Source organism: Molothrus ater, chromosome 8, assembly GCF_012460135.2.
Source record: "Molothrus ater isolate BHLD 08-10-18 breed brown headed cowbird chromosome 8, BPBGC_Mater_1.1, whole genome shotgun sequence".
In the NCBI taxonomy this organism is placed as follows: domain Eukaryota; kingdom Metazoa; phylum Chordata; class Aves; order Passeriformes; family Icteridae; genus Molothrus; species Molothrus ater.
In genome coordinates this window covers 35,176,525-35,203,275 of record NC_050485.2, presented here as the reverse complement: position 1 = coordinate 35,203,275, position 26,751 = coordinate 35,176,525, and the positions used below count along the sequence as shown (strand labels likewise).

At 53.5% G+C, this 26,751-nt stretch overlaps 1 protein-coding gene across 1 annotated transcript in view; it reads left to right on the top strand.

Moving 5' to 3' along the window:
- TCERG1L (transcription elongation regulator 1 like) overlaps positions 1-26,751 on the top strand; it is a 56,694-nt gene that overhangs the window by 17,943 nt on the left and 12,000 nt on the right. Inside the window, exons 5-8 of the mRNA XM_036385699.2 lie at positions 16,120-16,245; positions 21,275-21,369; positions 22,334-22,422; positions 23,789-23,943. Of these exons, the coding sequence (XP_036241592.1) occupies positions 16,120-16,245; positions 21,275-21,369; positions 22,334-22,422; positions 23,789-23,943 (465 nt within the window). The remainder of the gene's footprint in view (positions 1-16,119; positions 16,246-21,274; positions 21,370-22,333; positions 22,423-23,788; positions 23,944-26,751) is intronic.

Genomic DNA, 26,751 nt, shown 5'->3' with positions numbered 1-26,751 from the left:
CAGCTCTAATGCTGGCTAACGAAGCAGGCAAATGAATGTTTATAGTTATTAGAGTGATAACTTCCTGCCTGGGCTGACGCTCAGCACAAAATCACATTTTGGTTCCCTGTCTGCGCTGGCACACCAGAGGAAAGGTGGGCTGGCACAGGGGCACAGATAATGCCCAGAGCCCACTGAAATGGTACCAGTTCCCTCCTCCTGCCCAGTGAGCCCCTGCTGGGAGCTGGAGCTGCCACTCAGGAGCCTGTGATCATGGGGTGATGGCTCTCAGTGTGAAAATTCAGCTTGTTTGGGTTACCCAGGCAAAATGCAGGAGGAGGACGGGCAGGGTGAGGTCAGGCACAGCTCTGTGGAATTGCACATTTTTGCACCATCCAAAGCCAATCACGGGGAGTTTATTGCTGCAAATCCATGGTGGGTTTATGGATCACAGTGCACTCGGTACCAACAGGGGTTCCCAAGGCTTTGGGATGTCTGGGGAGCAGGAGCACGACCTGAGGGTCAGGCTGGACATCAAGAAAAGGCCCCACCTCAGTCCTGCTTAGGCCAGGCTCATGGTTAGGCAGCTGCTCCCATGGTGTGCTCCAGGAGAGGCTCTCAGTGCCTGGGATGTAATAGCAAGGTATTGACAAAAGGAAAAATATCAATACTGCAGTGGCAGTCACAAAAGACAAACAACCCAAATCCTCTCAGTCGTGCCCAGCTTTTGGTAAATGTCACGGAAGTCAGAGTTAATTTACTGTGTCTGTAAGTGCTTGTTAAAGCACTGAGCTGGGCTGTGCTGTGGGAAGTACAGTGCTGGGCACTGTTTCCATCAGGTTTCCCTCCCAGGAGCAGCAGCTCCTCTGCTCAGATCCTTGCCAGGTGGGGTTTTGTCACACACATCTTTTCATGAGAAATCCTTTCCTTAGGATTTTTCTTCCTGAGAAGCTGAGAGGTGAACAAAATGTACCCAATGGTTATCTGCTGCTGTGGAATGCAACAGGTGCATCTGGGATTGGTCTGTGTTGGTTGTTTCTAATTCATGGCAAATCACAGCCCAGCTGGCTTGGACACAGAGTCCAAGTCACAAACCTTTGTTATCGTTCTATTCTATTCTATTCTATTCTATTCTATTCTATTCTATTCTATTCTATTCTATTCTTAGCCAGCCTTCTGATGAAACCTTTTCTTCTATTCTTATAATATAGTTTTAATGTAATATATATCATGAAATAATAAATCAGCCTTGTGAAACATGGAGTCAGATCCTGGTCTCTTCCCCCATCCTGGGACCCCTGTGAACACCACCACAGGTTTTCCCCATCCAGGTGTTTTGGGGAGATAATCAAAACTCCACAACTTTTGTGGAAGTTGTAAAGCTGGTGTGTTTGTTACAGTGCTGGCTGCATGTGGGAATCATTCCCTAAAATGACATGTATACTTCTGGAACTCCAGGTCCCTTTTTATCCCCCTCTCAGATACATATGCACACAATTTCACAATAGGTTCATACATATTCATTTTAATGAATTTCACCTGACGTTTGCTGCTAGTTTTTCTTTATCAGAAAGGATTCCTAGGTCAGGCTGACCTGCTCTCACAGCAGTCTCTGTCTCTCTCTGTGTCCCCCCTTATCTCTGTCCTTCACTGAAGCAGTTTCTCTGAGCCTGGGTTCTGCAGTCAGGCTAAATAGCTCTGTTTTCTAACCACAATTCAATTCAAAAATGTACATTTCACCTAAATCAAAATGGATTTCTGCCCTGGAAAATTTCCACTCTGCTCCACAGGTCCGGCTGGGGCTGGCAGCACTGCTGGGGCTCGGGGGTCACACACTGGCACAGGAGTTTGTCCTTTTCCCTGGTCCCTCTCAGGAGCCTGGGCTGCATGGGGCAGGCTGGGCTCTTTTTCTTTCTCTTGGAGGCTCAAATTAACTGAGATTTGTGTCGTTTAAAAAGCCCTCACTAAACCCGATATATTTCTTGTAAATGGAGAAGAAGTCTTAGAAGGAAAACCCAAACTGAGTGAAAGAAAGGAATGAGCCTTGGAAGGACAGTGGGAGCCCCTGCTTATCCCTCTCCAGAAGAAGATGAATGGATGAGAATTCCTGTGAGAATCCCTGAGAGTTTAAAATCAGGGCTGAGGGAACACCTTGTTGTGGTGGCTGCTGCATCCTGATATTTATTTATGCAGTTAAAGCATTAGGAGCTCTGCAGGGGTGGCCAAGGCTTGGTGGAATGGTGCTGGGATGCAAAACAATCCCCAGGGGATGTTCAGGGCCAGCTTTTGTGCTTTTGGGGTGCCCAGCAGGAATATTGGGGGACCTGGAGAGGGGACCAGGGCAGCAAATCCTGCTGAGGCCCCTGTAAAAGATGGGAGTGGTGTTGCTTTGTGTGCTTTTGTCTTGTTTATTAGGGAGGGGGAAAAAAAAGGGCATTTTTAGACCTTATTTTTTATGTGTTCAATTTTATTATTCAGCTGTTTGGGGACTTGTTTTGATGCTGTAAAATGAAGCCACAGAGTGGATTTCAACTAATATATTCCCAATGTTTGGCCTGAATCGGGGCTGGATGTGGGGTGAACTCAGCACAAAGCTAAACCTGATGGAGGAGGAAGTTCCACTATCCCAGTGGATTAATCTCCAATTTTAGGATTTGCGTCTGCAGGGCCTTGTACCTCCGGGTGCAATTCCCAGCATGGTGTGTTGGGCAAGGGGACAACCCCAGCATTCCCTGGAACAGGAGGGGACCCTGCAATGCTCCAGACACTCTGCCCAGTGGGACTGGGAGCTGAGCAAACCCTGTGCCACAAACCATCCCGTGAATCACTCAAACTGCTGCTGTGCTTCATCTTGGAAACTCAAATTGATATATAAATACCTGATTGGGAGTTCATTATGGGGGAACAGAAATTCCAGGGCACCATGACATGATGTGGGGGGTCTGAGAGCTCAGGGTTTGTATTATTATTATTATTATTATTATTATTATTATTATTATTATTATTATTATTATTGTTGTTGTTGTTGTTGTTGTTGTGGTTGTGGTTGTTGTTGTTGCTCCTCCAATCAAAAAGCCATTCCTGTTCAGCCCCCTGGATGGTGGAAGCCAAATCCTCAGGGATTTTCCTGGTGTTTGCTCCCAGCTTTGCTTTGGAGCTGTGGATGTTTCCTGGTGACTGCCCCGTTCCTCAGTCAGGCCCCACTAAAGTGTACAAAAATGTAACGAGGTAAAACGAATCTTCCTTCTTGGCCAGAATATAAATAAGGGAACTTAATTACATTTCCTGATTTTAAGTGTGCCACAGGAGCTTCCCCAGGGCACTGAATGGAGTTTCATGGATTTTCTTGCCCTTGCAGCTCTGTTGGCACATGCAGGACGTGGGGATGGTGGAAGGGGAAAGGGAGAAGGACCTGGGGACACTGGAGGGTCCCTGCCCTTGGCAGGGGTGCCATGGGATGGGCTTTAAGGTCCTTCCAGCACAAACCAGGCTGGGATTCTGTCACCTCCTGCCAGCCCCTGTTCCACACCGAGCTCCCTCTGTGGTGTCAAGAACCTGGGACCTTCAACCTGACTCAGAAACCACCAAAAAATGGAGCACAAGGGTCACAGTCTTGGTTTCTGCCTGGCCGGGCTCAAATTTCCAAATCTAATTTCTGACTCAAAGCCTCCCAGAAATGAGTGCTTGAAGATTTCACTCCAAAACACAAAGGATTGGTTCAGGCAGAAATAATTACAGTGCTGTGACAGGAGCAAGGGGAGGTTCTGGGGGTCTGATGCTGCATAATTCAGTGTGTTCTCTCACAATTACATCCTGTCCAGAGAGGAGATGGAAATTTGCTGCTGGGGTTTGTGTGAGGCTGGAAAAGAATCAGAAACGTTTGGGAAATGGGACCGGGCAGAGCGGTGAGAAGGGCTGTGGGAGATGAAGGCTGTGGGGTGACCATCACCATCACCATCCTCACCGCCCCCTTTTCTCTGGCTGTGGGAGATGAAGGCTGTGGGGTGACCATCACCATCACCATCCTCACCGCCCCCTTTTCTCGGGCTGTGGGAGGTGAAGGCTGTGGGGTGACCATCACCATCACCATCCTCACCGCCCCCTTTTCTCAGGCTGTGGGAGATGAAGGCTGTGGGGTGACCATCACCATCACCATCCTCACCGCCCCCTTTTCTCTGGCTGTGGGAGATGAAGGCTGTGGGGTGACCATCACCATCACCATCCTCACCGCCCCCGTTTCTCCTGCTGAGGGCAGAGGCTCCTGGGCTGCAGGGTGGTCCCCCCTCCCCTCCCTGGGCTTGCAGAAGCTCTGTCCCAGCCCCAGAGAGCCCCAGTCCCTCCAGCCGGGCTCAGCACAGATCCCTGCTGTGCCTTTGGGCCCCTCCAGCCTTATTTCCCAATTTTCTGATTTCTCAGTCACTGGTGGCTCCATGAATAATTCAGGAGGCGCCTTTGGTCCGGGCTGGCTGCCACCTGCCCTGCTGGGAGGGCAGGGAGGTCACCCGGGTCAGGAGCTGCTGCTTCACAAACTGCCCAAAAATCCAACCAAGCTTTTCCCCCCCCAGTTTGGAGGCTCCATGAAGGTGTGCAATGCAGCAGGAGGGCAGAAGGTGTACAAATAATACCAGCAGGCCTGGGCAGATCTCAGTGCAGTTCTACACCTTGGAACCAGGCTGGAAAGATCTGCAGTCCCTGCTGGCGTGGGCTGTGCCCTGGCTGGGTGTCCTGGGAGGGAGGGAATGCCAAGGGAATGCCACAGCTGTGTCCTGGGCTAACAGGAATTGGGATCCCCTCAGTGAGCTGCCAGAAAAGTTCAGATTGTTGAGGCTTTCTTAATCATTAATAATGGTTTGTGTTGCTCTGCTCCCTGGGGCAGGGATGGGACCCAGGGTGAGGCTGGAGCTGGGCAAGGGGGTTTGGGTGGATTTTAGGGAAAGGTTCATCCCAGAGGGTGCTGGCTCTGCCCAGGGAATGGGCACGGCCCCGAGGCTGCCAGAGCTCCAGGAGAGCTTGGACAGCACTGCCAGGGAGGCCCAGGTGGGATTGGGGGTGTCTGTGCAGGGACAGGGGCTGGACTGATGATCCCTGGGTCCCAGCCCTGGATATTGCATGATCCCACAGGATTTCAAACAAAGCCCAGGAGAGGATCAGAGCTCTGAGGCTGCAGGATGAACAATCCTGGGGTTTTTCCCTCAGTGAGCAGCAGAGCTTTGGGACCGTGGTCACAGGGGTTTTCAGGAGGAAGACGAGACGAGAATGTTGACTCCATGATCAGAAGGCTTGATTTATTATTTTATGATATATGTTACATTAAGACTATACTAAAAAGAAATAGAAAGGAAAAGGTTTCTTCAGAAGCTAGCTAAGATAAGGATTGACAAGAATGAATAACAAAGATCTGTGTCTCAGCCAGAGAGCAAGAGCCAGCTCTGCCATGAGTGGTCAGTGAATCCAAACACCCACAGGAGACCAATCACGGCTCTACCTGTTGCATTCCACAGCAGCAGATACCCATTGCTTACTTTTGGTTGCTGAAACTGCAGCTTCTCACAGGGAAAAATCCTAAGAAAGGATTGTTCATGAAAGATGTCTGTGACAGAGCTTGGCTTGGCTTCACCCGGTGCTCGTGGGGGTGGCAAATCCAGGGCATGGTGGAATTCCATGGGCTCTGCAAGCCCCACAGCCTGGGGCACTCCCCTGGGCAGGACGAGGCTCTCCCTGATCCCAGATGCAGCTCCTGGGTGCCCATGCCTGGCAGCAGCACTCGTTTGCAGAGATGGGGAGTGGAGAACAGCTGGTTTGGGTGCTGGTTTCTGAATTCCCCCAGGGTTTGGGTTTTTCTCTCTGAATGCCCCCAGGATTTGGGTTCTGGTCTCTGAATGCCCCCAGGGTTTGGGTTCTGCTCTCTGAATTCCCCAGGGTTTGGGTTGTGGTCTCTGAATTCCCCAGGGTTTGGGCCCTGGTCTCTGAATTCCCCCAGGGTTTGGGTTGTGCTCTCTGAATTCCCCCAGGGTTTGGGTTCTGGTCTCTGAATGCCCCCAGGGTTTGGGTTCTGCTCTCTGAATTCCCCCAGGGTTTGCTGTCCAGAGGAGCATTCCTGGGGCTGCTGGGCTCTGGGAGTTGCAGAGGCTTGGGAAGGACAGAGCTCACTGAGCTGTGGTTTGGGGAGCCCCAGCTGTGGTGAACATCTCCTCTGCTGGGTTCCCAGGGCATGAATGAATTGTTCAATCAGCGATTGCCTGGTGGTGATCTCGTGTGTGGAGTACCCCAGGGAGGGAGGCAGGGCCTGTGGCCTGACCCCTGCGCCAGCCTGCAGACCCAGGGCTGCCCAGGCTCTCCCCACTCCTGGTGGCACCTCAGGGATATGATGGACTCTGTCCTGCTAAGGAGGATTCTCCTTGCTGGAGACTTTTCACCATCTTCCCTCTTCCTTTCTGTCTTTTCTCTGCAGCCCAGTCCAGGCAGGGAAGGTTTCAGTGGGTTTTGTTTCACAGTGTGTAAAATGTCACTGTCATTGTCACTTGGGAACGGGATCTCTCAGCTGGAGAGAAGAGATTTGTCTCGTTTTGGGGCACAGCTCTGCCAAGATTTCTCTTTAATGAGTAAAGCCAGCTCGATGGCTCAGTCTCAGTGCAGAATTTTGAAATTCAGGGGAATGTTCGCTAGAGAGGTGTTGATGCAAGAGGAGCAGAGATCTGAGGCAGATAAATGGTGATAACTGGTTTGTCCTGGGTCCCTTTGCAGGAGTGCCATTCCCACCTTGCCAGAGCAGCTCAGAGCACCTTGTCACAATTCCACACACTGCCACAAGTGTCCCCAAAGGAGTGGTTTGTGCTTCTCAGTAGAAATTCTGGTGCCTCTTGCTCTCCAGTTCCTCCTGGCACAAAGCAACTCAAGGAGAAGCCACCCCTGGGGCTCTGCTTTCCCTGGGCTCCCAGGGCAGGAGGGACCTCACACTTCAGCTCCATATCAGAGCAGTCAGAAATAAGTGAGAAAAGCTGAGTTTTACTCTGGATCACAGCACGCCCCGAGCTGGAGGGGACCCCAAGGGCCCAGCCCAGCTCCTGGCCTGGCACAGGCACCCAGCAGTGCCCCGTGCCTGAGAGCCTTGCCCAAACACTCCCTGCCTGCTCCTCTTGCAGAGCAGAAGCGGGCAGGGAGAGCCTCCAGCAGGAGCTGGATGTGCAGCCTGAGGCTGAGGAGCTGAGCCCAGCGGGGTCTGGAGCAGGGCTCAGCTCTGCAGTCACCCAGGGACACGAGCTGAGCCTGCCAGGATTTGCATCATTTGCTTTTCTAAGCAAGGCTTGAATGGGGTTTAATAATCCTGCTCTTTTTGTTATTAAATGTGTCGGGTTCAATTCCGTCATGGTGAGCCCTGCTCTTACAGCTCCTGTGATGAGAAATCTCATTAAAAGTTGGGAAATGCTTTCTCTTAGCTTCTGCTGCTCACAGACTTCTTGTTTCAGTCTGAACTTCTTTTTTTCCCAGTTAAAGCCACTGTTGGGATTTGGCACAAAGGGAGAATTCCTGCCTGGGATCACAGGGGCAGCACCAGAGGATGTCAGGGTGGGCAAGGGCTTTCTTGGGATGGGCACAGGGCCGTGAGCAACCATTCCCCCCCAAAAGAGAAGAAATGGGGGTGACAGACCCTGTCTGAAATGATTCCTCTGAGGAATTTCTAAGCTGGGACTCCCCAGGTGTCCCAAGTGCTGCAGCAGGGCTCTGGAGGGTGGTCAGAGCTGTGGCTTCCTGGGATTATCCCTGGCAGGGAGGGCCAGGACACTTCACAGGGCTTTGGGGGGTGTTTCCTGCCCCTGAACCCAGCAGATTTGGGGTGTGGGCTCTGCTGGTGCTGCCACTCTCATGGAATCATGGAATAATTTGTTTTTGAAGGGCCCTTCAGAGGTCATCCTGTCCCCCTCCCTCAGGGAGGACTGTTTCCCTAGCTGGTTTTTACAGGTGGCATTTCAAACACCAGTAGGACAGGACTGTAAGAAATGGCTGAATGTGGCACTCCAGCCTTTGGGGGGGTTGATTTGTTTTGATTTCACTTTGCTTTTGAAGCCTCTGTGCCTTCCCTCGTTTCACTGCTCATTTGGTGGAAATTGCAAAAAACCAGGTTGTTAAAGGAGGAGAAATTGGAGAGGGAAATGTTCCCCAGCACAGCTCACTGCAGAACGTGCTCATTGCCACTTAGGCCTGACTCTGCAGATTTTCAGGAATTCTTGCTGACTTTCTTCCCTTCCCGCTCCAATAAGCAATTTACTCCAGCATTCACCAGTTCTGAAGTGGTTATGGCAATGCATATTGAAATGAAAGCTCCAAATGACCCTGCAGAAACAAAAGTGCAGCTCTGCTCTGCTGGGGAGGGGCTGGAGGCCAGCAGGGCCTGGGATCTAATGGAGATCCAACAATGGAATGGATTGGGATGGCCTAAATCCCACCCAGTGCATGGCAGGGATCCAGCAGGGGTTGGGATCTAATGGTGATCCAGCCATGGAATGGGTTGGGATGCCCTAAATCCCACCCAGGGCATGGCAGGGATCCAGCATGGGTTGGGATCTGCTCAGGATCCAGCCTTGGAGTGGGTTGGGATGCCCTAAATCCCACCCAGGGCATGGCAGGGACACCTCCCTCTGTCCCAGGCTGCTCCAGCCCTGCCCAGCCTGGCCCTGGGCACTGCCAGGCTGGGAGGTGTCCCATGAACAGACCAGTGATGTCTCTCCACATTTGTGTTCTGCTGCACACTGATTTGTCTGGGCATAAATCTCTCTCCAGATGTAGTTCTGTGCCTCACGCTTTTATTTTTCACTTCACCAAAGAGAGAAGACCCTTCATTCAATTTCTGACCTCCTCCCTGGGCAATTTACTCCTCTGATGGAATCCAGTGGTGTGACTTGGCTTCTACACCATCAATTTTAAACTAAAAAAAACCCCAGAGCATTTCTGTGCCAAAATCCTGCTTCTCCCAGTCCCTGTGATGGCCTCGAGTCCCCAGTGCCAGGGCCAGGCTGTGCCATCCCTGCTGCTGCCACCCCTCACCTTCCAGCTCCTGTCATTCTGCTGTGCTGCCCCCCAGCTCAGGGTGGATTCTTTTTGACACTTTTCCACTGCAGCAGGGAAGGAGCTCTCCAGCAGAAATTCCTGGATCCTTTTTGGATACAGGAGCTCTCCAGCAGAAATTCCTGGATCCTTTTTGGATACAGGAGCTCTCCAGCAGAAATTTATGGATCCTTTTTGGATACAGGAGCTCTCCAGCAGAAATTTATGGATCCTTTTTGGATACAGGAGCTCTCCAGCAGGAATTCCTGGATCTTTTTTGGATACAGGAGCTCTCCAGAAGAAATTCCTGCATCCTTTTTGGATACAGGAGCTCTCCAGCAGGAATTCCTGCATCCTTTTTGGATACAGGAGCTCTCCAGCAGGAATTCCTGCATCCTTTTTGGATACAGGAGCTCTCCAGCAGAAATTTCTGTATCCTTTTTGGATGCAGGAGCTCTTCAGCAGGAATTCCTGGATCCTTTTTGGATACAGGAGCTCTCCAGCAGGAATTCCTGGATCTTTTTTGGATACAGGAGCTCTCCAGCAGAAATTCCTGCATCCTTTTTGGATACAGGAGCTCTCCAGCAGAAATTTCTGTATCCTTTTTGGATGCAGGAGCTCTTCAGCAGAAATTTCTGGATCTTTTTTTTTCAGTTTGCAAATGGGAAAACCCAGACAAACATAAAGCACGGCACAGGTGGATGAAGGAGAGCAAAGCAGTTGGGTCACTCTGCCAAAGCCAGCAGTGCTGATTTCCAGGGTTGGCTCTGATTGGGTGGGAGAGCAGAAAATCTGATTTATAAAATTCTCCTCCTTCTTCCTCCCTGCTGATGGAAGTGGCCCCTGAGCACTCCCCAGGCCAGGCTGGGAGCACCTGGGGCCCTGGGAGGTGGCACTGGGTGGGGTTTAGGGGATATGGATGTGGATGGGAATTAGGGGAGGGATAAAGAGGGATTCCTCCCTCCAGCCCACAGCAGCCTGGCACTCTGGGGTTCTGCAGATGCTGTGTTTGCCTGGTGTGTCCCTCCCTCCCAGCCCTGTGTGCCCCTCGCTGGGGCTTTGCTGGTTCTGTTCCCAGCTGTGCCCACCCATGCCCAGTGCCCTGTGACCCCTGGGCTGCTCCTGATAGTGGAGCCCTGGAAAATGTTAAAGATAGAAAATGAAAATGTTGGGCTTTGTGTTTTCTCAGGTCACTGCACCTGTGTAAGCAGCATGATAAATGATAGAATTGTTAGATGTGATGATTATTTAGTAACTAAATATAATTATTGTATAAGCATAAGAAGAATCATGAGAAACCATGTTAGAAATTTAAGGGGGGAACCATGAGAAGCCATGCTTGACTGAAATCTGTGTATACAATAGAACAATATAAGTTTGACAATTAACATGAAAGTTATATAACTATAGAATATAAAACACGTTCACCTCGAATGTATGGTGGGAGTCAGATTTGGGTGGAAACCACCCCGATTCCCAGAGCTCTTGAATAAAAAGCACTGCATATAACGGCTGATGTGATCATGGGTTTTTGAACTCCAACAGTCCCAGTGGCACTGAGGGGTCAGAGCTGTGCCCACCCATGCCCAGTGCCCTGTGACCCCTGGGCTGGTCCCAGCACAAAGGGCAGCAGGGATGGCCATTTCCAGCCCCACTTGGGTGGGTTTGTGCTCCCAAAGCACCGCTGGGGGCTCTCCCCGTCACCCAGGGAGCTCCATCTGCCCCTGGGGCTGAGCTGGGGGTGGCACTGGGGCAGGGCAGCTGTGCCGAGCCCTGCAGCAGCTGTGCCAGCTGTGCCAGCTGTGCTGGGACGCTCCCCCCCAGCCCTGCGCCTGTGCAGGCAGCCAAGGGCAGCTGCTGCTCAGGAGGCACCACACGTCCCCAGTCTGAGCACAGGGAAGGGCATAATCACATTCAGAAAGTGCTGAATGTTTTAATGGACGCGTCTGGGCCGTACAAAGGAGCAGAGGAAGGAAGGGAAATTCCTCAGAGGTGGCTCCTGGGCAGCCTCGTGCTCACCCAGCAGGGGCTGCCCTGGGGAGGAGTGTGCTGTGTCCTTGAGGGGAAGGGGAGCAGGGCTGAGGGCTGCATGGAGCTCAAGGATGCTGCCTGCTTGGGAAAAGTCGATTTTTATTTTTTTTATTACTCCTTAATTTTTCCTTTTTTTTTTTTTCCAAGCAGAGAGTATACTCTTGTCCTTTGCAGGTAGGCAGGACTGCCCCAAATTACCTCATCAGGATGGACTGACTGTGCTTCCAAATGAAGCAAGTCCCTGGGCCCTGATCTCCAGCACCTCCTGGGGCCAGGAGCTTACAGCAGCACCAATAAACACGACTGGGTGCATTTCTGGGCCTGCCTGTCAGACACTGGGGCTGCAATTGCTGATTTCACTGCTCCTTCCCATCAGGAGAAGCGATGGTAATGTGCCAGGGTGTCCCAAACTCCTCCTCCCTGTGCCCGGGGACCGTGGGTTACATCAGGGTGACTGCTCAAGGGCCAGGGCGGCCACAGCAGGGCAGTTCAGGTCAGAAATTAGGGGAGGTTTATTCATGGAAGGGTTGTAAAGCCCCAGAACAGGGAATGGTGGAGTCCCCATCTCTGGAGGGATTTCTGAGAGGATGTGGCACCTGGGGACATGGTTTAGTGGTGACCATGGTGCTGCTGGCTGGGCTTGATGGTCTTGCAGGTGCTTTGCAGCCGTAGTGACCCTGGGATCCCCTGATCCCAGCTGGTGCTGCTGGGGCAGGGAATTGCTCCCCTGTGATGCCCCAGCAGAGCCAGGACTGCGTGAGGTGTGGATTTATCCTGATTTATCCCCACTGCACCCGCAGCCCTCTCTCCTCTGCTCTCCTGTGCCTGGAACATCCCTCCCCACTGCAGGCTGGGCTCCTCTGTGGGGCTGCCCCACCTCGGGCAGGGCTCTGTGCTGGTGCCTCACCCTCATCACAGCAGCAGCTCTGAGCTCTGCCCTGCTTCTTCTCTCATTTAGTTAATAATGCCAGCTTTGGGAGCTGGAGAGGAGGGTTTGAGTCCTTTCTTCCCGAGATAGGATGGTATAGGAGAGGTGTATAGGAAGAGGTGGTTTTTGAGTTTTAGTAAAATGTATGTATTGTATTTAAATATCTGTATAGAAGCTTTGTTTTAAGAAGTTTCAGTTGTTTTTGATAAGCTGCAGCTGCAATGTCTTTAATTGAACTGCAGCTGTAACTGATAAAAATAACTAAAATAAAAGAAAGCAAATTAACCAGTCAAAGAGAGCCTTAAAAGAGCCCTGAACTGAGAGAGAACAGCATGCAGAAGAAGGAGTCTGTGCTGTGAAGATCTGCAGCCATAAGAACACACCAAGGAAGTATGGACTTTAGAAATCTGATAACAGCAGTATGGGACTCTAGAAATAGAACAACAACAGGATGGGGGGTAACTCTAAGAAGGGGTTTAGTCTTCAATCTTTGGCCTACAAGACCAATGTTTTTACGAACTATTGGAGTTAATTCGGGTTTGAGTGGTTTATTGCCAAGCCCAGGTCCCGCGGGGGCCCTGCAGGGGCAGCAGCAGCAGCGAGGGCACTGGGAAATGCTGGCACTGCTGGCTCTGAGGAGCTGAGCTCTGCCTGCAGCACCAGGCAGGGCACGCTGGCTCCTGCAGCTGCCTCCTGGAGCTGCCCACGCAGAGCTGGCAACTGCAGGCACTGCTCACATCCCACGGGCTGGGGCAGGGCCCAGCACTGAGCTCAGCCACCTCACAGCTGCAGCTCAGTGCCACGAGGGGCTGGGGCAGTGTGTGATGGTGTTCACAGGGGTCCCAGGATGGGGGAAGAGACCAGGATCTGACTCCATGTTTCTGAAGTCTTGATTTATTATTTTATGGTATATATTATAGTAAAACTATACTAAAAGAATAGAAGAAGGGATTTCATCAGAAGGCTGGCTAAGAATAGAAAAGGAAAGAATGATAACAAAGGTTTGTGACTGACCGAGACAGTCTGGACCAGCTGGGCTGTGATTGGCCATGAATTAGAAACAAGCACATGAGCCCAATCCCAGCTGCACCTGTTGCATCCCACAGCAGCAGATAACCATTGGGTACATTTTGTTCCTGAGGCCTCTCAGCTTCTCAGGAGGAGAAATCCTAAGGAAAGGATTTTTCAGAAAATGTCATAGCTGCAGAAGTGCCCAGCACTGAATCTCTGACTCCTCACTGCTGCAGCTCAGTGCCAGCATGGCCAGGGAGGGGCTGGGGAATGGAGCAGGCACCAGAGAGACCAGGGGATCTAAATCTGTGTTGGGCATGGAGCAGCCTCCTCTCCTTCCCACCTCCTCCTGTCCCTGCTCACCTTGTCCCTGTCCCTGCTCATCTTTTCTCTGTCTCTCTCACCTCCTCCTGGTTCTGCTCACCTTTTCCCTGTTACCTCCTCCTGGTCCCTGCCCACCTTGTCCCTATCCCTCTCACCTCCTCCTGTCCCTGCTCACCTTGTCCCTGTCACTTTCTCCTTTTCCTGCTCACCTCCTCCTGTCCCTGCTCACCTTGTCCCTGTCACCTTCTCCTGTCCCTGCTCACCTTGTCCCTGTCACCTCCTTCCCCTCTGCCTTGTGTGGCTGTGTTGGAAGATGCTGGAAATGGCTGAAAGGATCCCAGGAAGGTGCAGATGTTCTCCAGAGGCACCGATGGCTCATCAGCCTGCCCTGGCCCTGCCAGCACCCACAACTTCACAGGGAACAGCACTGCCCTCCTCCCTCCCCCTCCTCAGCATTGTTTTAGAGTAGAATTGGCCTGAATTTAATCACAAAGCAGCAGAGTGTGGGCTCACACTCAGGTGTAATTCCAGCCCAGGTTATGTTCAGAGCAGAGGCTGATATTGCACCGTGACATTCAACTCCATCCAGGCTGTGTTTGTATTCTGAAGCCATCCATTGCAAAGACTGCTCTTCATAAGCACAAAGAGCTCCAAAGCATAAATATTTATTCCTTAAAGGTTAAGATTGCCTTAAATCATTCCAGCTTATTTGGTGAGCAGCAGTTATAATTAAAATAAGCAGTTGAACCCCATCTGCATGTATGAAATGCATATATATGTGTATATAAATATATATTTATATGTACTTGGCTCTGGTGCGGATGGAAGCCGTGGGATAATTGCTTCCATCGCATCAGAAGATGCACTGATATTGTTCCTGGATGGGGTAATAAATCAGCATAAAGAAGCAGCTGAAATTATAGAATGGCACGGCACGTTGGAGAGGTGGCAGAAGCCGAGGTGGGGAATGAGCAGAGCTCGTCTCCAGTGCAGGGTGCAATTGCAGGGATAATTATGCAAGTTATGGAAATCATTCCAGTTTTGGCTGTAGAGAACTCACAGAACCCAAGGGCGGTGTGACCGTGTTCACAGGGGTCTGAGGATGGGGGAAGAGACCAGGATCTGACTCCATGTTTCACAAGGCTGATTTATTATTTTATGATATATATTACATTAAAACTATACTAAAAGAATAGAAGAAAGGATTTCATCAGAAGGCTGGCAAGGAATAGAAAAGGAAAGAATGAATAACAGAGGCTGTGTGTGGGACAGAGAGTCTGAGCCAGCTGGGCTGTGATTGGCCATGAATTAGAAACAAGCACATGAGCCCAATCCCAGCTGCACCTGTTGCATCCCACAGCAGCAGATAACCATTGGGTACATTTTGCTCCTGAGGCCTCTCAGCTTCTCAGGAGGAACAATCCTAAGGAAAGGATTTTCCATAAAATGTGTGTGTGACAGGACGGGGCTGGGAGCACCTGGGACAGGGGAAGGTGTCCCTGCCATGGCAGGGGTGGCACTGGGTGGGATTTTAGGTCCCTTCCAGCCCACACCAGGCTGGCATTCCATGCTCTGTGTGGAATATTGTGCTGTGGCTCCTGGAAATGCAGGGCCACGGAGCCACGAGAGCGTTCAGAGTGTGTGAGTGGGTTTTTGTAACGCACTGAAGGTTTCAGAAGTGACCCATCCTATTCCAGGACGTGCAGAAGTCGGGATGGGAGCTGTCTGATAACCCTGCAGGAAATGCTGCAGCTTGGGCTGTGCTGGGAATTGTGGTGTTCCCAGTCTGCCTTCAAGCAGGGATGGGATGTACAGCCATGAATTTACAACGAGTGGCACTGGCAGTGCTGGCTGGGAAATGGGACATGGGCACTGCTGCTGGGACACCTGGCTTTACCCTGGCAGGAGGTGGGCTTGGGTGGCTCTTGTGTGGCTCAGCTCCTGGAGGACTTCCCAGTTCATTGGGAATGAGTGCTCCAGGTTGGAGCACACCTCAGGTGTGGCAGCAGGCAGGAGTTCTGCTGCAGGACTGAGAGCCTGGATTAACTGGCCTGCTTCTAGCAGCAGCCCTGCCTTACTGCTTCCTCATGAATAATGCACATGAGCAAATCACAGCTTCTGCTTTGGGCCTTGTCCCAGCAGACTGTGAAGCCCTGGATAAAGCTGCACTTTTAAAGTATTGGCAAAATAATTTCCCGTGGATAGAGTGGGACACCAAGAAGTTGTGATGAGTAACAGTGGAAACCAGAGGAGTGTTATTTAAAATGAGAACACTGATCTTGCTGTGACCTGCTGGGAGGGCATCGATCTATCCTGGCAAATTCTCACTTTGAGGGCAGCATTTTCATTAATTTTAAATTTCTGGCACTTTTCACTGGCTGAAGATCTGTGGGCATTGTGGCCAGGAATCGAGCTGAGCGCAAACCTTGTTTTAACCCTGCAGTGGGGGCAGGAGATGTGCTCAGCAGATGAATTCCCTGAATCACTGAGGCTGGAAAAGCTCCCTGAGATCCCCCAGTGCAGCCCCGTGCTCAGCGCTGCCACGGCCTCGAGTGCCAAGGGCTGGGCACGAACGCTGAGGGTTTGAAAGGGAATGAATTGTTGTTTACCAGGGCAAATCCCCCCGGAGCTGGGCATCAGCCAGGGAAGGTTCTGGGCTGATCTCAAACTCTGAGATGATCTCTGATGAGCCACGAGGTAGTGGGGACAGACAGAGCCGGCCTGTGGAGATTCTGGGGGAGGATAAACCCCACAGTGTGGGGTGTGTGTAGGTAATCAATCCTTCCCTTGTGCTCTGCTCACAGGTTCTGCCTCCAGGCTGGACACTGCCCTGGGGCCCCTGGTGCCAGCACAGGTCACCCGTGTCACCGCCCTGGCCGCGCCCGCCGTCACCCTGATGGCCACCAACCTGCTGGAGCAGGCACGAGCAGGTGGGTGCTGTCCCCAGGGCTGGCAGGGCATGGATCCATGCTCTGTGTCCCTGCAGCCAGGCTGAGCCCTGTCCTGCAGGGCTGGGACCCCCAGATCCGCTGGGCTGTAGGAGCATGGGGGGTAGGACAGGGGGGATGGATGGAGAGCAGAGATCTCTGCAGCCAGGTTGGGAATTTGGGGTTCATTGCAAAGGGCCTGGGGGCAGGGGCCTTTTGGGATTTGGGGTTCATTGCAAAGGGCCTGGGTGCAGGGGCCTTTTGGGATTTGGGGTTCATTGCAAAGGGCCTGGGTGCAGGGGCCTTTTGGGATTTGGGGTTCATTGCAAAGGGCCTGGGTGCAGGGGCCTTTTGGGATTTGGGGTTCATTGCAAAGGGCCTGGGTGCAGGGCCCTGCTGGGAGCTCCCAGGCACAGCTGGAGCAGGACTGAGAGAAGAGAGGGGGAGAGAGGATGGGAGGGAAAGAAAGTAAGAGGGGAAGAGAGTAAGAGAGTAAGATTCCCATTACAATACCATAAATCTTCTGTGCTGAATATTCTGATTCTCACTAACCAATCTAATACAATATACAAATCCTATAGCATTTACAAACAGCCCATAAGAATCATTACATTCCCATACTGTGGTACATTTTAAACTCTAAAAACTCCTCTTTGGGCCCTTCTGCCAAGCTGTAGGGTCTGCTCTGCCCCTTGGGCCTGTCTGCAGGCAGAGGGTGTTGTCCATCAAAGGGGGATCACCTTCAGCTGGCCATGCCATTGTTTTCCAGTTGTTCAGTAACTGAGGGATCTCAAAGCTTGCTTTCATTTCAATCTCACTTACAGTTTCCATATTCTCAACATCTTTTGCCAGGCAATCATATTGATAAGGCTTTCCTGTTCCATCTTCCCCAACACTGGGTTGCTGCTTCCCCTGCCTGACCTGGGGCCACTCAGCCAGGGACGGGTACCACTGTCACCTTGGGGGCACCACAGGGCCCTGGGGGCACCTTCTCAGCACTGTTCTGGGGAAACAAAGGTGTTTATCAGGAATTCCTAGGGATCAGCTCAGGCATAACCCACCTGACCCTCCACCCCAGGGAAGCTGTGGCTGCCCCAGCCCTGCAAGGCTCCAGGGCCAGCTTGGGCAGGACTTGGAGCAGCCTGGCACAGTGGAAGGGTGGGACTGGATGGGCTTCAAGGTGCCTCCCAACCCATGCCTCCCAACATGGAATGAGTGTGTCCCTGAACTCCACACCAGCACTGAATTTGTCTGGGTTCTCATTTGACCCTGAACTCCACACCAGCACTGAATTTGTCTGGGTTCTCCTCCTGTTCCCACTCCAAATGCCCTGAACAATGACAGGGAGGGTGGGCAGTGTTTGCTGCAGGAAGGAGAAAAGCTCAGCTCAAGGAGATTTGTTCTGAGAGGGGAAAGGAGCACTTGGAGGGCACAGCAGGAGTGCTCAGAGCAGCAAAGAAACAGAGTTAAGGGGAAAGCAGCGTGGGCAGGCAGGAGCTGTGTCCCTGGATTGGGGCAGGACCTGGCTGGTGGGACCAGGACTGGGATCCCAGTGCCTGGACTGGGGTGTGATTGGGACTGGGATCCCAGTGCCTGGACTGGGGTGTGATCGGGACTGGGATCCCAGTGCCTGTATTGGGGTGGGACCAGGACTGGGATCCCAGTGCCTGTATTGGGGTGGGACCAAGACTGGGATCCCAGTGTCTGGACTGGGGTGGGACCAGAACTGGGATCCCAGTGCCTGGACTGGGGTGGGATCGGGACTGGGATCCCAGTGCCTGGATTGGGGTGGGATCGGGACTGGGATCCCAGTGCCTGGACTGGGGTAGGATCGGGACTGGGATCCCAGTGCCTGGACTGGGGTAGGATCGGGACTGGGATCCCAGTGCCTGGACTGGGGCAGGACCTGGCTGGTGGGACCAGAACTGGGATCCCACACTTGGACTGAGTAAGAGCCAGCAGAAGAGGAGCTGGGGATCAGTCAGGGGAGGTTTTGGGCTGATCTCAAAGAGCGGAGCCTTGAGGCTGTGGGGACAGACAGAGCTGGCCTGTGCAGATTCTGGGGGAAGATAAACCCCACAGTGTGGGATGTGTGTGTGCTTAATAAATCAGTTCTTGGGAGCACTTAAGAGTCAAACTGTTAATGTTTTTTGAGATTAATGGGGGTTTGGCCTCTTACAAAACAAATTTTGACTATGCCTTGTCCACAGCTCCTCATGGCATTGAATCCATCTTCCCTCTTCCCCTCCCTCTCTAATTCTGTTGTTTGTGATCACACCCAACATCCTCTGTGCTGTACCCAAGGCAGTTTTGCTGCTTCACCTTTCCTTGCATGCTGTGAATTATTCATGTCCCTGTGCTGGTGGAGCCTGGGAGAAGGAGCCTCTTTCATCAGGAGCCTTTATCTCCATCTCCCCTCATCCTCCAGCAGCAGCAGCAGAACTCCCCAGTGCTGGCTGTGCTGCTGACTTTGGGGTGAAACAGGAGTTGGAAATGTTTCATGCTGGCTTCCCTGTCATGCTGCAGCTCAGTTTGAGCGCTTAGGGTGGGGGACAGAGAGGGTAATTAATGAGCAAAGAGTGGAGGTGTGCCCGGTGAACACCTGGTGCTGGTGGGCACGGTGGGGAGGGCTCCAGGGATGGGGGAGGCACTGATGGGGCTCCTCCCTGGCACAGTCAGCCCCGCTCCAGGAGGGATCCCTGAGCCTGGGGACGGAGGAACAACCTCTTTGTTTGATTTTCCTCTTTCCCTTGCACTGCGTGCAAACACTCAGCCTTCAACTGCAGGTGTAAAACTGAATGGCTCCTGCTGTGCACAGGCCTTCAGGGCTTCCCTTTGTTAGTTTATTTTCTTGGTTGTTTGCTTTTTCTTTTTTTCTTTTTTATTTTGTTTTTATTCCCATCTTCTTTTCTGCGTGCTGGCTGCCCAGAGTGCTGTGGCAGTGTGTTCCACATGGGAATGCCCGAGGAGCTGCCAGCTGAGAGCTCACCAGGGCTGCAGCAAGCAGGGGAGCCCCCAGGGCCCTGGATGGGCTGGGAGGGAGAACTCACGGGAGGGAAAGGAGAGGGAGAACTCACGGGAGGGAAAGGAGTGGGAGAACTCACGGGAGGGAAAGGAGAGGGAGATGTGCCAGGAGGGAAAGGAGAGGGAGAATTCACGGGAGGGAAAGGAGAGGGAGAACTCATGGGAGGGAAAGGACAGGGAGAACTCACGGGAGGGAAAGGACAGGGAGAACTCACGGGAGGGAAAGGAGAGGGAGAATTCATGGGAGGGAAAGGAGAGGGAGAATTCACAGGAGGAAAAGGAGAGGGAGAATTCATGGGAGGGAAAGGACAGGGAGAATTCACAGGAGGAAAAGGACAGGGAGATGTGCCAGGAGGGAGCAGAGGCTGCCTGGGTGCTGCAGCAGTGTCCCCTCAGGGGCAGGGGAGGCTCAGGAGCAGAGGCCTCTGTGCCCACAGCACCTCCCTGCTCTGACCCTCATCCTCACGGATCAGTGAGGAAGGCACCTGCTCTGGGTTGGACTTTGCACAAACCAGAGCTCCCAGAGCTCTGTGCTTTGGGCTCTGCTGCTGTTTCAGTTTCCATCTGCAGTTGACATCTGTGTATTCCTGCCTGGCAGGGTGGGCAGCCCTGGCACAGGTGCCCAGAGCAGCTGGGGCTGCCCCTGGATCCCTGGCAGTGCCCAAGGCCAGGCTGGACACTGGGGCTGGGAGCACCTGGGACAGTGGGAGGTGTCCCTGCCATGGCTGGGGTGGCACTGGGGGGATTTGGGGTCCCTTCCAACCCAAACCATCCCATGATTTTTATCAGAGCTTCCAAAGGTGGGGAATTTTTCCTGTCTTTCGAGCCCACGTGGCTGTGGGATGAAATTCACCCTGTATTTCATATGGATAAAATTCACCCTGTATTTCATATGGATAAAATTCACCCTGTATTTCACAGGGGTGAAAGTCACCCTGTACTTCAGAGGGGTGAAATGCATGGCTGCTTCCCAAATCAATGGTGAGTGTAAAAGCAGCACCATCACCCCTGGCCATTGCTTGTGCCCTCTCAGTGCCCCTGGGGCTGCCCTGGCAGTGCCCCTGTGCCACCCTCTGTGCCAGGCCTTGCTCAGGGCTGTCCTTGCCCTCCCAGCAGCCAGGCAGGGGGAGGCACTGGCACTGGGTGTCCCCTCCTGTGCCCAGAGCAGCCGAGTGCCTGGGAAGGCTTTGATTCCCAATTACCAGATGTCCAGGGAGGGAAGATGAATTCCCAGCCCCTTTTGATATGTATCAGCAGCTGCCTGCTCCTGCCTCCTTTAATGTGGAAATTAATAGCTCTTGTTTGTAAATCTTCTTTTTTGCTCCCATAAAGCCATCTTCTGAGCAAAATGCCATGGGTTTAATGGTGGATTATTCTGAGATATTCCGGGGGAAGCAGACTCAAATGGGGGCCTGTTCTGTACCCGGAGGAGTTTTGAAATAATTGGAGGAGCATTTTGAGGGCAATCTGCCCCATGGAACCCACAGTGGTTTGGGCTGGAATTCCATCCCATTATCCCATCCTCCCCTTATCCCGTCCCCTTATCCCGTCCCCTTATCCCGTCCCCTTATCCCGTCCCCTTATCCCGTCCCCTTATCCCGTCCCCTTATCCCGTCCCCTTATCCCGTCCCCTTATCCCGTCCCCTTATCCCGTCCCATCATCCCGTCCCATCATCCCGTCCCCTTATCCCATCATCCCGTCCCCTTATCCCATCATCCCATCCCCTTATCCCATCATCCCCTTATCCCATCATCCCCTTATCCCATCATCCCCTTATCCCATCCCATCCCCTTATCCCATCCCATCCCCTTATCCCCTTGCCCCTGTGTCCCCCTGCAATGGGGTGTCTGGAGAGGAGGTGCCCCCTGGGCACGGGGGCTGTGACTGAAGGGGGAGGAGTGGCAGGAGGAGGCTCAGAGCCACGGGCAGCGCTCTGGGGTTTGTTCAGCAGTTTGGGCTGGGTGTGATTTTGTTTTTTGGTTCCACATGTGCTCCTCTCCCTCCCAGAGCGTGGCAAGGAGCCGAGCAGAGCCGCCTGCACCCCGGCACTGATCCTGCACGCGGACAGGAAGAGTGTCCCCACGGGCAGGGACAGTGACAAGGTGTGTCCCCCTCCAGAGCCCCCGGGAGCCCTGAGCTGCACAAACCCGGCTCAGGCCTGGCCTGGGCTGGGCACTCGGGATCCTTCCCTGCTGTGGAATTTCAAGAGCCGTGGATTTAACTTACCCTGGAGCTGTGCAGGAGCTCTGGCACTGCCAGGGCATCAGGGCTGCTTTGATCCCCATGGATTTCCAGAGCACTTTAGGCTGGAAGGGACCCCAAACCCCCCCATTCCACCCCAGCCATGGCAGGGACACCTCCCACTGTCCCAGGTGCTCCCAGCCCCAGGGTCCAGCCTGGCCTTGGGCACTGCCAGGGATGCAGGGGCAGCCCCAGCTGCTCTGGGCACCTGTGCCAGGGCTGCCCACCCTGCCAGGGAACAATTCCCAATCTCCCATCCAGCCCTGCCCTCTGGCACTGGGAGCCATTCCCTGTGTCCTGTCCCTCCATCCTTGTCCCCAGTCCCTCTGCAGCTCTCCTGGAGCCCCTTCAGGTGTCCCAGCCTGGCTCCAGCCCTGGCATCATTTGGTGCCTCCTCTGGACTCCCTCCAGCAGCTCCAGACATGTTTTTGCCGTGTGCTGGGGACAGAGGAGCAGCTGGGGACAGTCCTGCAATGTCCCTGAGCAGTTCCAGAGGAGCTGCTGGAATGAGCAGGGCTGGCACACGCTGCTCCCAGGCTGGTTCCTGTCCTGGTGGGTGCCACCCTCAGGGTTGCCCGTCACCCACTGTGCCACGGGAGCTGCTGGCATGGACAGAACTGCTTGGCTGCTTTTCCACGTGTGCTGCTCTACATGGGGAGGCGTTTTTGTAACCCCCACTGATCTGGGCTGCTCCAGAGGCAGCTGGCTGTCCATAAAGCCTGTCCATAAAGCCTCTCCTGCAGTTCTGGCCACAGGGGGGATTTGTACCCCGGAGTAGCTCTGTGCAGCTGCTCTGTGTGCTCACTGACCCCTGTGTGTCCCCAGGATCACTCCTTCAAGCTGCTGAGCGAGGCTGACAGCGCTCCCAGCGGGAACAAGCCCGTGGCATCGGCCCCAGTGCCAGGATCGCCGTGGTGAGGAGCTGCCAGGGCCCTTCCTGGGCTGCCACAGGGGCACAGCACTGCCAGGGCTCCAGCAGCATGGCTGGGGGCTCCTGGCAGAGCTTTTCCATCCCCATGGCCTGAGGAGGGTGAGGGAGGGAGCAGCAGCCAAAGCCTGGGGTCTGCAGGGCAGCTGTGCCCCGGCTGGGCTGGCACTGGGCTGGGGCACAGGGAAAAGGAAAAGCAGCACTGCAAAGAGGTGGTGCTGCTTTCCAGGGCCAGCTCCTGCCTGTCCCAGCTCCTTGCTGTACAGGGTCTGTCTGTCTGTCTGTGTGTCCGACACAGGCTGTGCCTCATGCCCCGAGCACTGACAGCAGGAGCTGGGTCAAGCTCTTGTGGGATTTTTAAACAGACAAACCTCTCTGCACTTTGTGGCCTGAGTGGTTGATAGAAGGATTTCTATCTCCTTTACCCCTAGAATAATCAGTTTAGACCTGGTTTAGTTTCTTTAGTTTATACCCGGGGGCTGACACCCATGGGACCTTTGCTCCCAGCCCATCCAGCCTGGCCTTGGGCACATCCAGGGATCCATGTGACCCTGCCAGCCCAGCCTGTCTCTGCCTGGATTCCTGGATCTCCCCTTCCTTCTGCAAGAGCTGGGATGGCACAGGGATTGGCATGGGCATGGCACAGGGATGTCATTGGGATGCCATGGGGATGGCACAGGGAGGTGTCCCTGCAATGTCCCTGCAGTGTGCCCAGGGTGTGCCTGGGCTGTCCCAGGTCTGTCCCCAGGTCTGTCCCCGGGTGTCCCCAGGTCTGTCCCCAGGTCTGTCCCCGGGTGTCCCAGGTCTGTCCCCAGGTCTGTCCCCGGGTGTCTCAGGGCTGTCCCAGGTCTGTCCTCAGTTGTCCCCGGGTGTCCCAGGTCTGTCCCCAGGTGTGCCATGTCTGTCCCCGGGTGTCCCAGGTCTGTCCCCAGGTCTGTCCCCGGGTGTCCCAGGTCTGTCCCCGGGTGTCTCAGGGCTGTCCCAGGTCTGTCCTCAGTTGTCCCCGGGTGTCCCAGGTCTGTCCCCAGGTGTCTCAGGTCTGTCCCAGGTCTGTCCCCACGTGTCTCAGGTCTGTCTCAGGTCTGTCCCAGGTCTGTCCCCGGTGTCTCAGGTCTGTCCCAGGTCTGTCCCAGGTCTGTCCCTGGTGTCTCAGGTCTGTCCCAGGTCTGTCCCCGGTGTCTCAGGTCTGTCCCAGGTCTGTCCCCAGGTGTCTCAGGTCTGTCCCCGGTGTCTCAGGTCTGTCCCAGGTCTGTCCCAGGTGTGTCCCCGTGTGTCCCAGGGCTGCAGTGCCCTGCTGTGGGCGCATTGCTGTCTCTGGGCAGGCTCTGAGGCTGCTGTGTCTCCTGGAGCAGGTGTGTGGTGTGGACTGGAGATGACCGGGTGTTCTTCTTCAACCCCAGCATGCAGCTGTCGGTGTGGGAGCGGCCGCTGGACCTGCGGCACCGCGGGGACATCAAGCGCCTGCTCGAGGACCCCCCGCACAAGCGCAAGCTGGAGGCGGCACCAAGTAACCAACAGCCCAACCTGGCCTTGTTCCCCTCTCCCTGAGCCCCTGGAGCCCCTGGAGCTGGGCTGGGTGTGCTGGTGGAGCTGTGAGACCCTGAGTTAGAGAGGGTGGCCTGGGGGCATTCCCGATGGAGGGAAATCCACGTTGGTCACAAATTCCTTGTTTTCCCTGCAATGCTGGGCTGGGCACTGAGCCTCCCCCCTGCTGCAGAGGAGCAGGAGGCCTCCTGCAGGAGCTGGATCTCTGCTGGCTGCAGTCCCTCTCATCTCAGGAGGCACAGTGTGCTTCACTGCCCGAGCTCAGGGTGTGCATCAGCAGAGCATCACTGCCTGCCCCCAGAGCCGGGGATGGGATCACCCTGCAGGGCATCACTGCCTGCTCCCAGAGCTGGGGATGGGATCACCCTGCAGGGCATCACTGCCTGCTCCCAGAGCTGGGGATGGGATCACCCTGCAGGGCATCACTGCCTGCTCCCAGAGCTGGGGATGGGATCACCCTGCAGGGCATCACTGCCTGCTCCCAGAGCTGGGGATGGGATCACCCTGCAGGGCATCACTCCATGGCTGGGGATCACCCAGCCAAGCTGTGCAGCAGGAAATCCCAGCAGGGAGCTTTGGGATAAAGGAAATCCCAGCAGGGAGCTTTGGGATAAAGGAAATCCCAGCAGGGAGCTTTGGGGGAAAGGAAATCCCAGCAGGGAGGTTTGGGATAAAGGAAATCCCAGCAGGGAGCTTTGGGGGAAAGGAAATCCCAGCAGGGAGGTTTGGGGGAAGGAAATCCCAGCAGGGAGGTTTGGGGGAAAGGAAATCCCAGCAGGGAGCTTTGGGGGGAAGGAAATCCCAGCAGGGAGCTTTGGGATAAAGGAAATCCCAGCAGGGAGCTTTGGGATAAAGGAAATCCCAGCAGGGAGCTTTGGGGGAAAGGAAATCCCAGCAGGGAGCTTTGGGGGAAGGAAATCCCAGCAGGGAGCTTTGGGGGAAAGGCTCCCCCGCTCCTGGGAGCTGCTGTGTCCATGTTAGCGCTCCTGAGGCTCCACCCTGGCTGTCCCTTGCTGGGGACATCAGCCATGGCAGCTCTTGGAGCTGCTCCTGACCTTGGCTGGCTGCTCGGGGTTCTTGAATATTCTGGTTTTGGTGGTGAAGGAACAGCCACATCCTCCAGCTGCTGCTTGCTCCTTGCTGGGGAGGGGGAAAACTCGAGGGGCACAGAAGTGAGGGTTTTGTGGTTGTTTGCAGGTGCTGTGTTTTGTAACTGAATTGGGGTGGTGGCACTGCCAGGCTGCTGTGGGACCTACCCTGTCCCCCCAGGCACCAGGGATGGGCACTGGCTTTGGTCTGGGGGTACAGCTGCCAGTGAACCCCTGCAAACCCCAAGTAACTGCTATAAACCCCAAAGAACCCCTGCAAAACCCTAATTAACCACTGCAAACCCCAAATAACTGCTATAAACCCCAGTGAACCCCTGCAAACCCCAAAGAACTGCTATAAACCCCAATGAACCCCTGCAAACCCCAAATAACCAGTGCAAACTCCCAAATAACCTCTGCAAACCCCAAATAACTGCTATAAACCCCAAACAAACGCTGCAAACCCCAAAGAACCCCTGCAAGCCCCCAGATAACTGCTATAAACCCCAAATAACCTCTGCAAACCCCAAATAACCACTGCAAACACCAAATAACTGCTATGAACCCCTGCGAACCCCAAAGAATCCCTGCAAACCCCAAATAACCACTGCAAACCCCAATGAACTTCTGCAAACCCCCAGATAACTGCTATAAACCCCTAATTAGCTGCTGCAAACCCCACAGAACCCCTGCAAACCCCACAGAACCCCTGCAAACCCCCAAAGAACCTCTGCAAAGCCCAAATAACCTCTGCAAAGCCCAAAGAACCTCTGCAAAGCCCAAATAACCTCTGCAAACCCCAAAGAACTGCTATAAACCCCAAACAAACGCTGCAAACCCCACAGAAACAGCAGCCCGTCCCTGCAGGGAGATAAGAGTGGCCATTTTCAGCTCCTCTGTCAGCAGCAAAGCAGCTCCAAGGAGGGCTCTCTGTCAGTGTCCTCCTGTTGACACAGCCTGTAATTCCATTTTTCCCTCTGAATTTCCACAGCAGGTGCTTGTGGGTACATTTCTGTATAATTTTTGTGTATGGCTTGAAGAGCTTTAGCTGTGGATGAAATTCCTCCAAAGCCTATCTGCTGAAATTCATCCTTCAGGAGAAACACGGAGCTTTTAATTGCAGGATCTGCTGCGAGCTCAGTGAATTCCTGCCAAGGGATGGCCAGAGACAAAGCTGAGGGTCATTGTTCATGGTCTGCATCATTGTTCCTGCTCTGTAATTAATTAACAGCAGAGTCTGAACTCAGGGCTGATAGGTGCCACTTCAAAAATCTATTTTTTGCTGCGCTCCATGCTTTCCGTTTATTATCTCTACCACAAAGATTTGATTCATGCTCCTGGTTTTCCATTGTTGTTAAATATCTTAATCCTCCCTGCTGTAATTGGGCCCTGTGGTTGCTCAGGGTTGGAGCAGTTCATAATTAGTATAGATTAGCTCTGAGGTGAGGGGGATTATTTGTTACCTCTTCTCTTAGCTTGTAATCTCCAGTAAATAAATAACACAAACGAGCTGAGTGTTCCCAACAATGCTTCCCACATTTATTTAGCTGAGTGGCTGCTGCTGAGATTTAATTAGAATTTTCAAATCAAACATCTTAAAAAATAAAAAAAAAAACCGATGTCAAGCAAAGTTATCCACGGGATGCTTGGGGCTGTCTCTGCTGAGGGATCAAGTGCTTTTA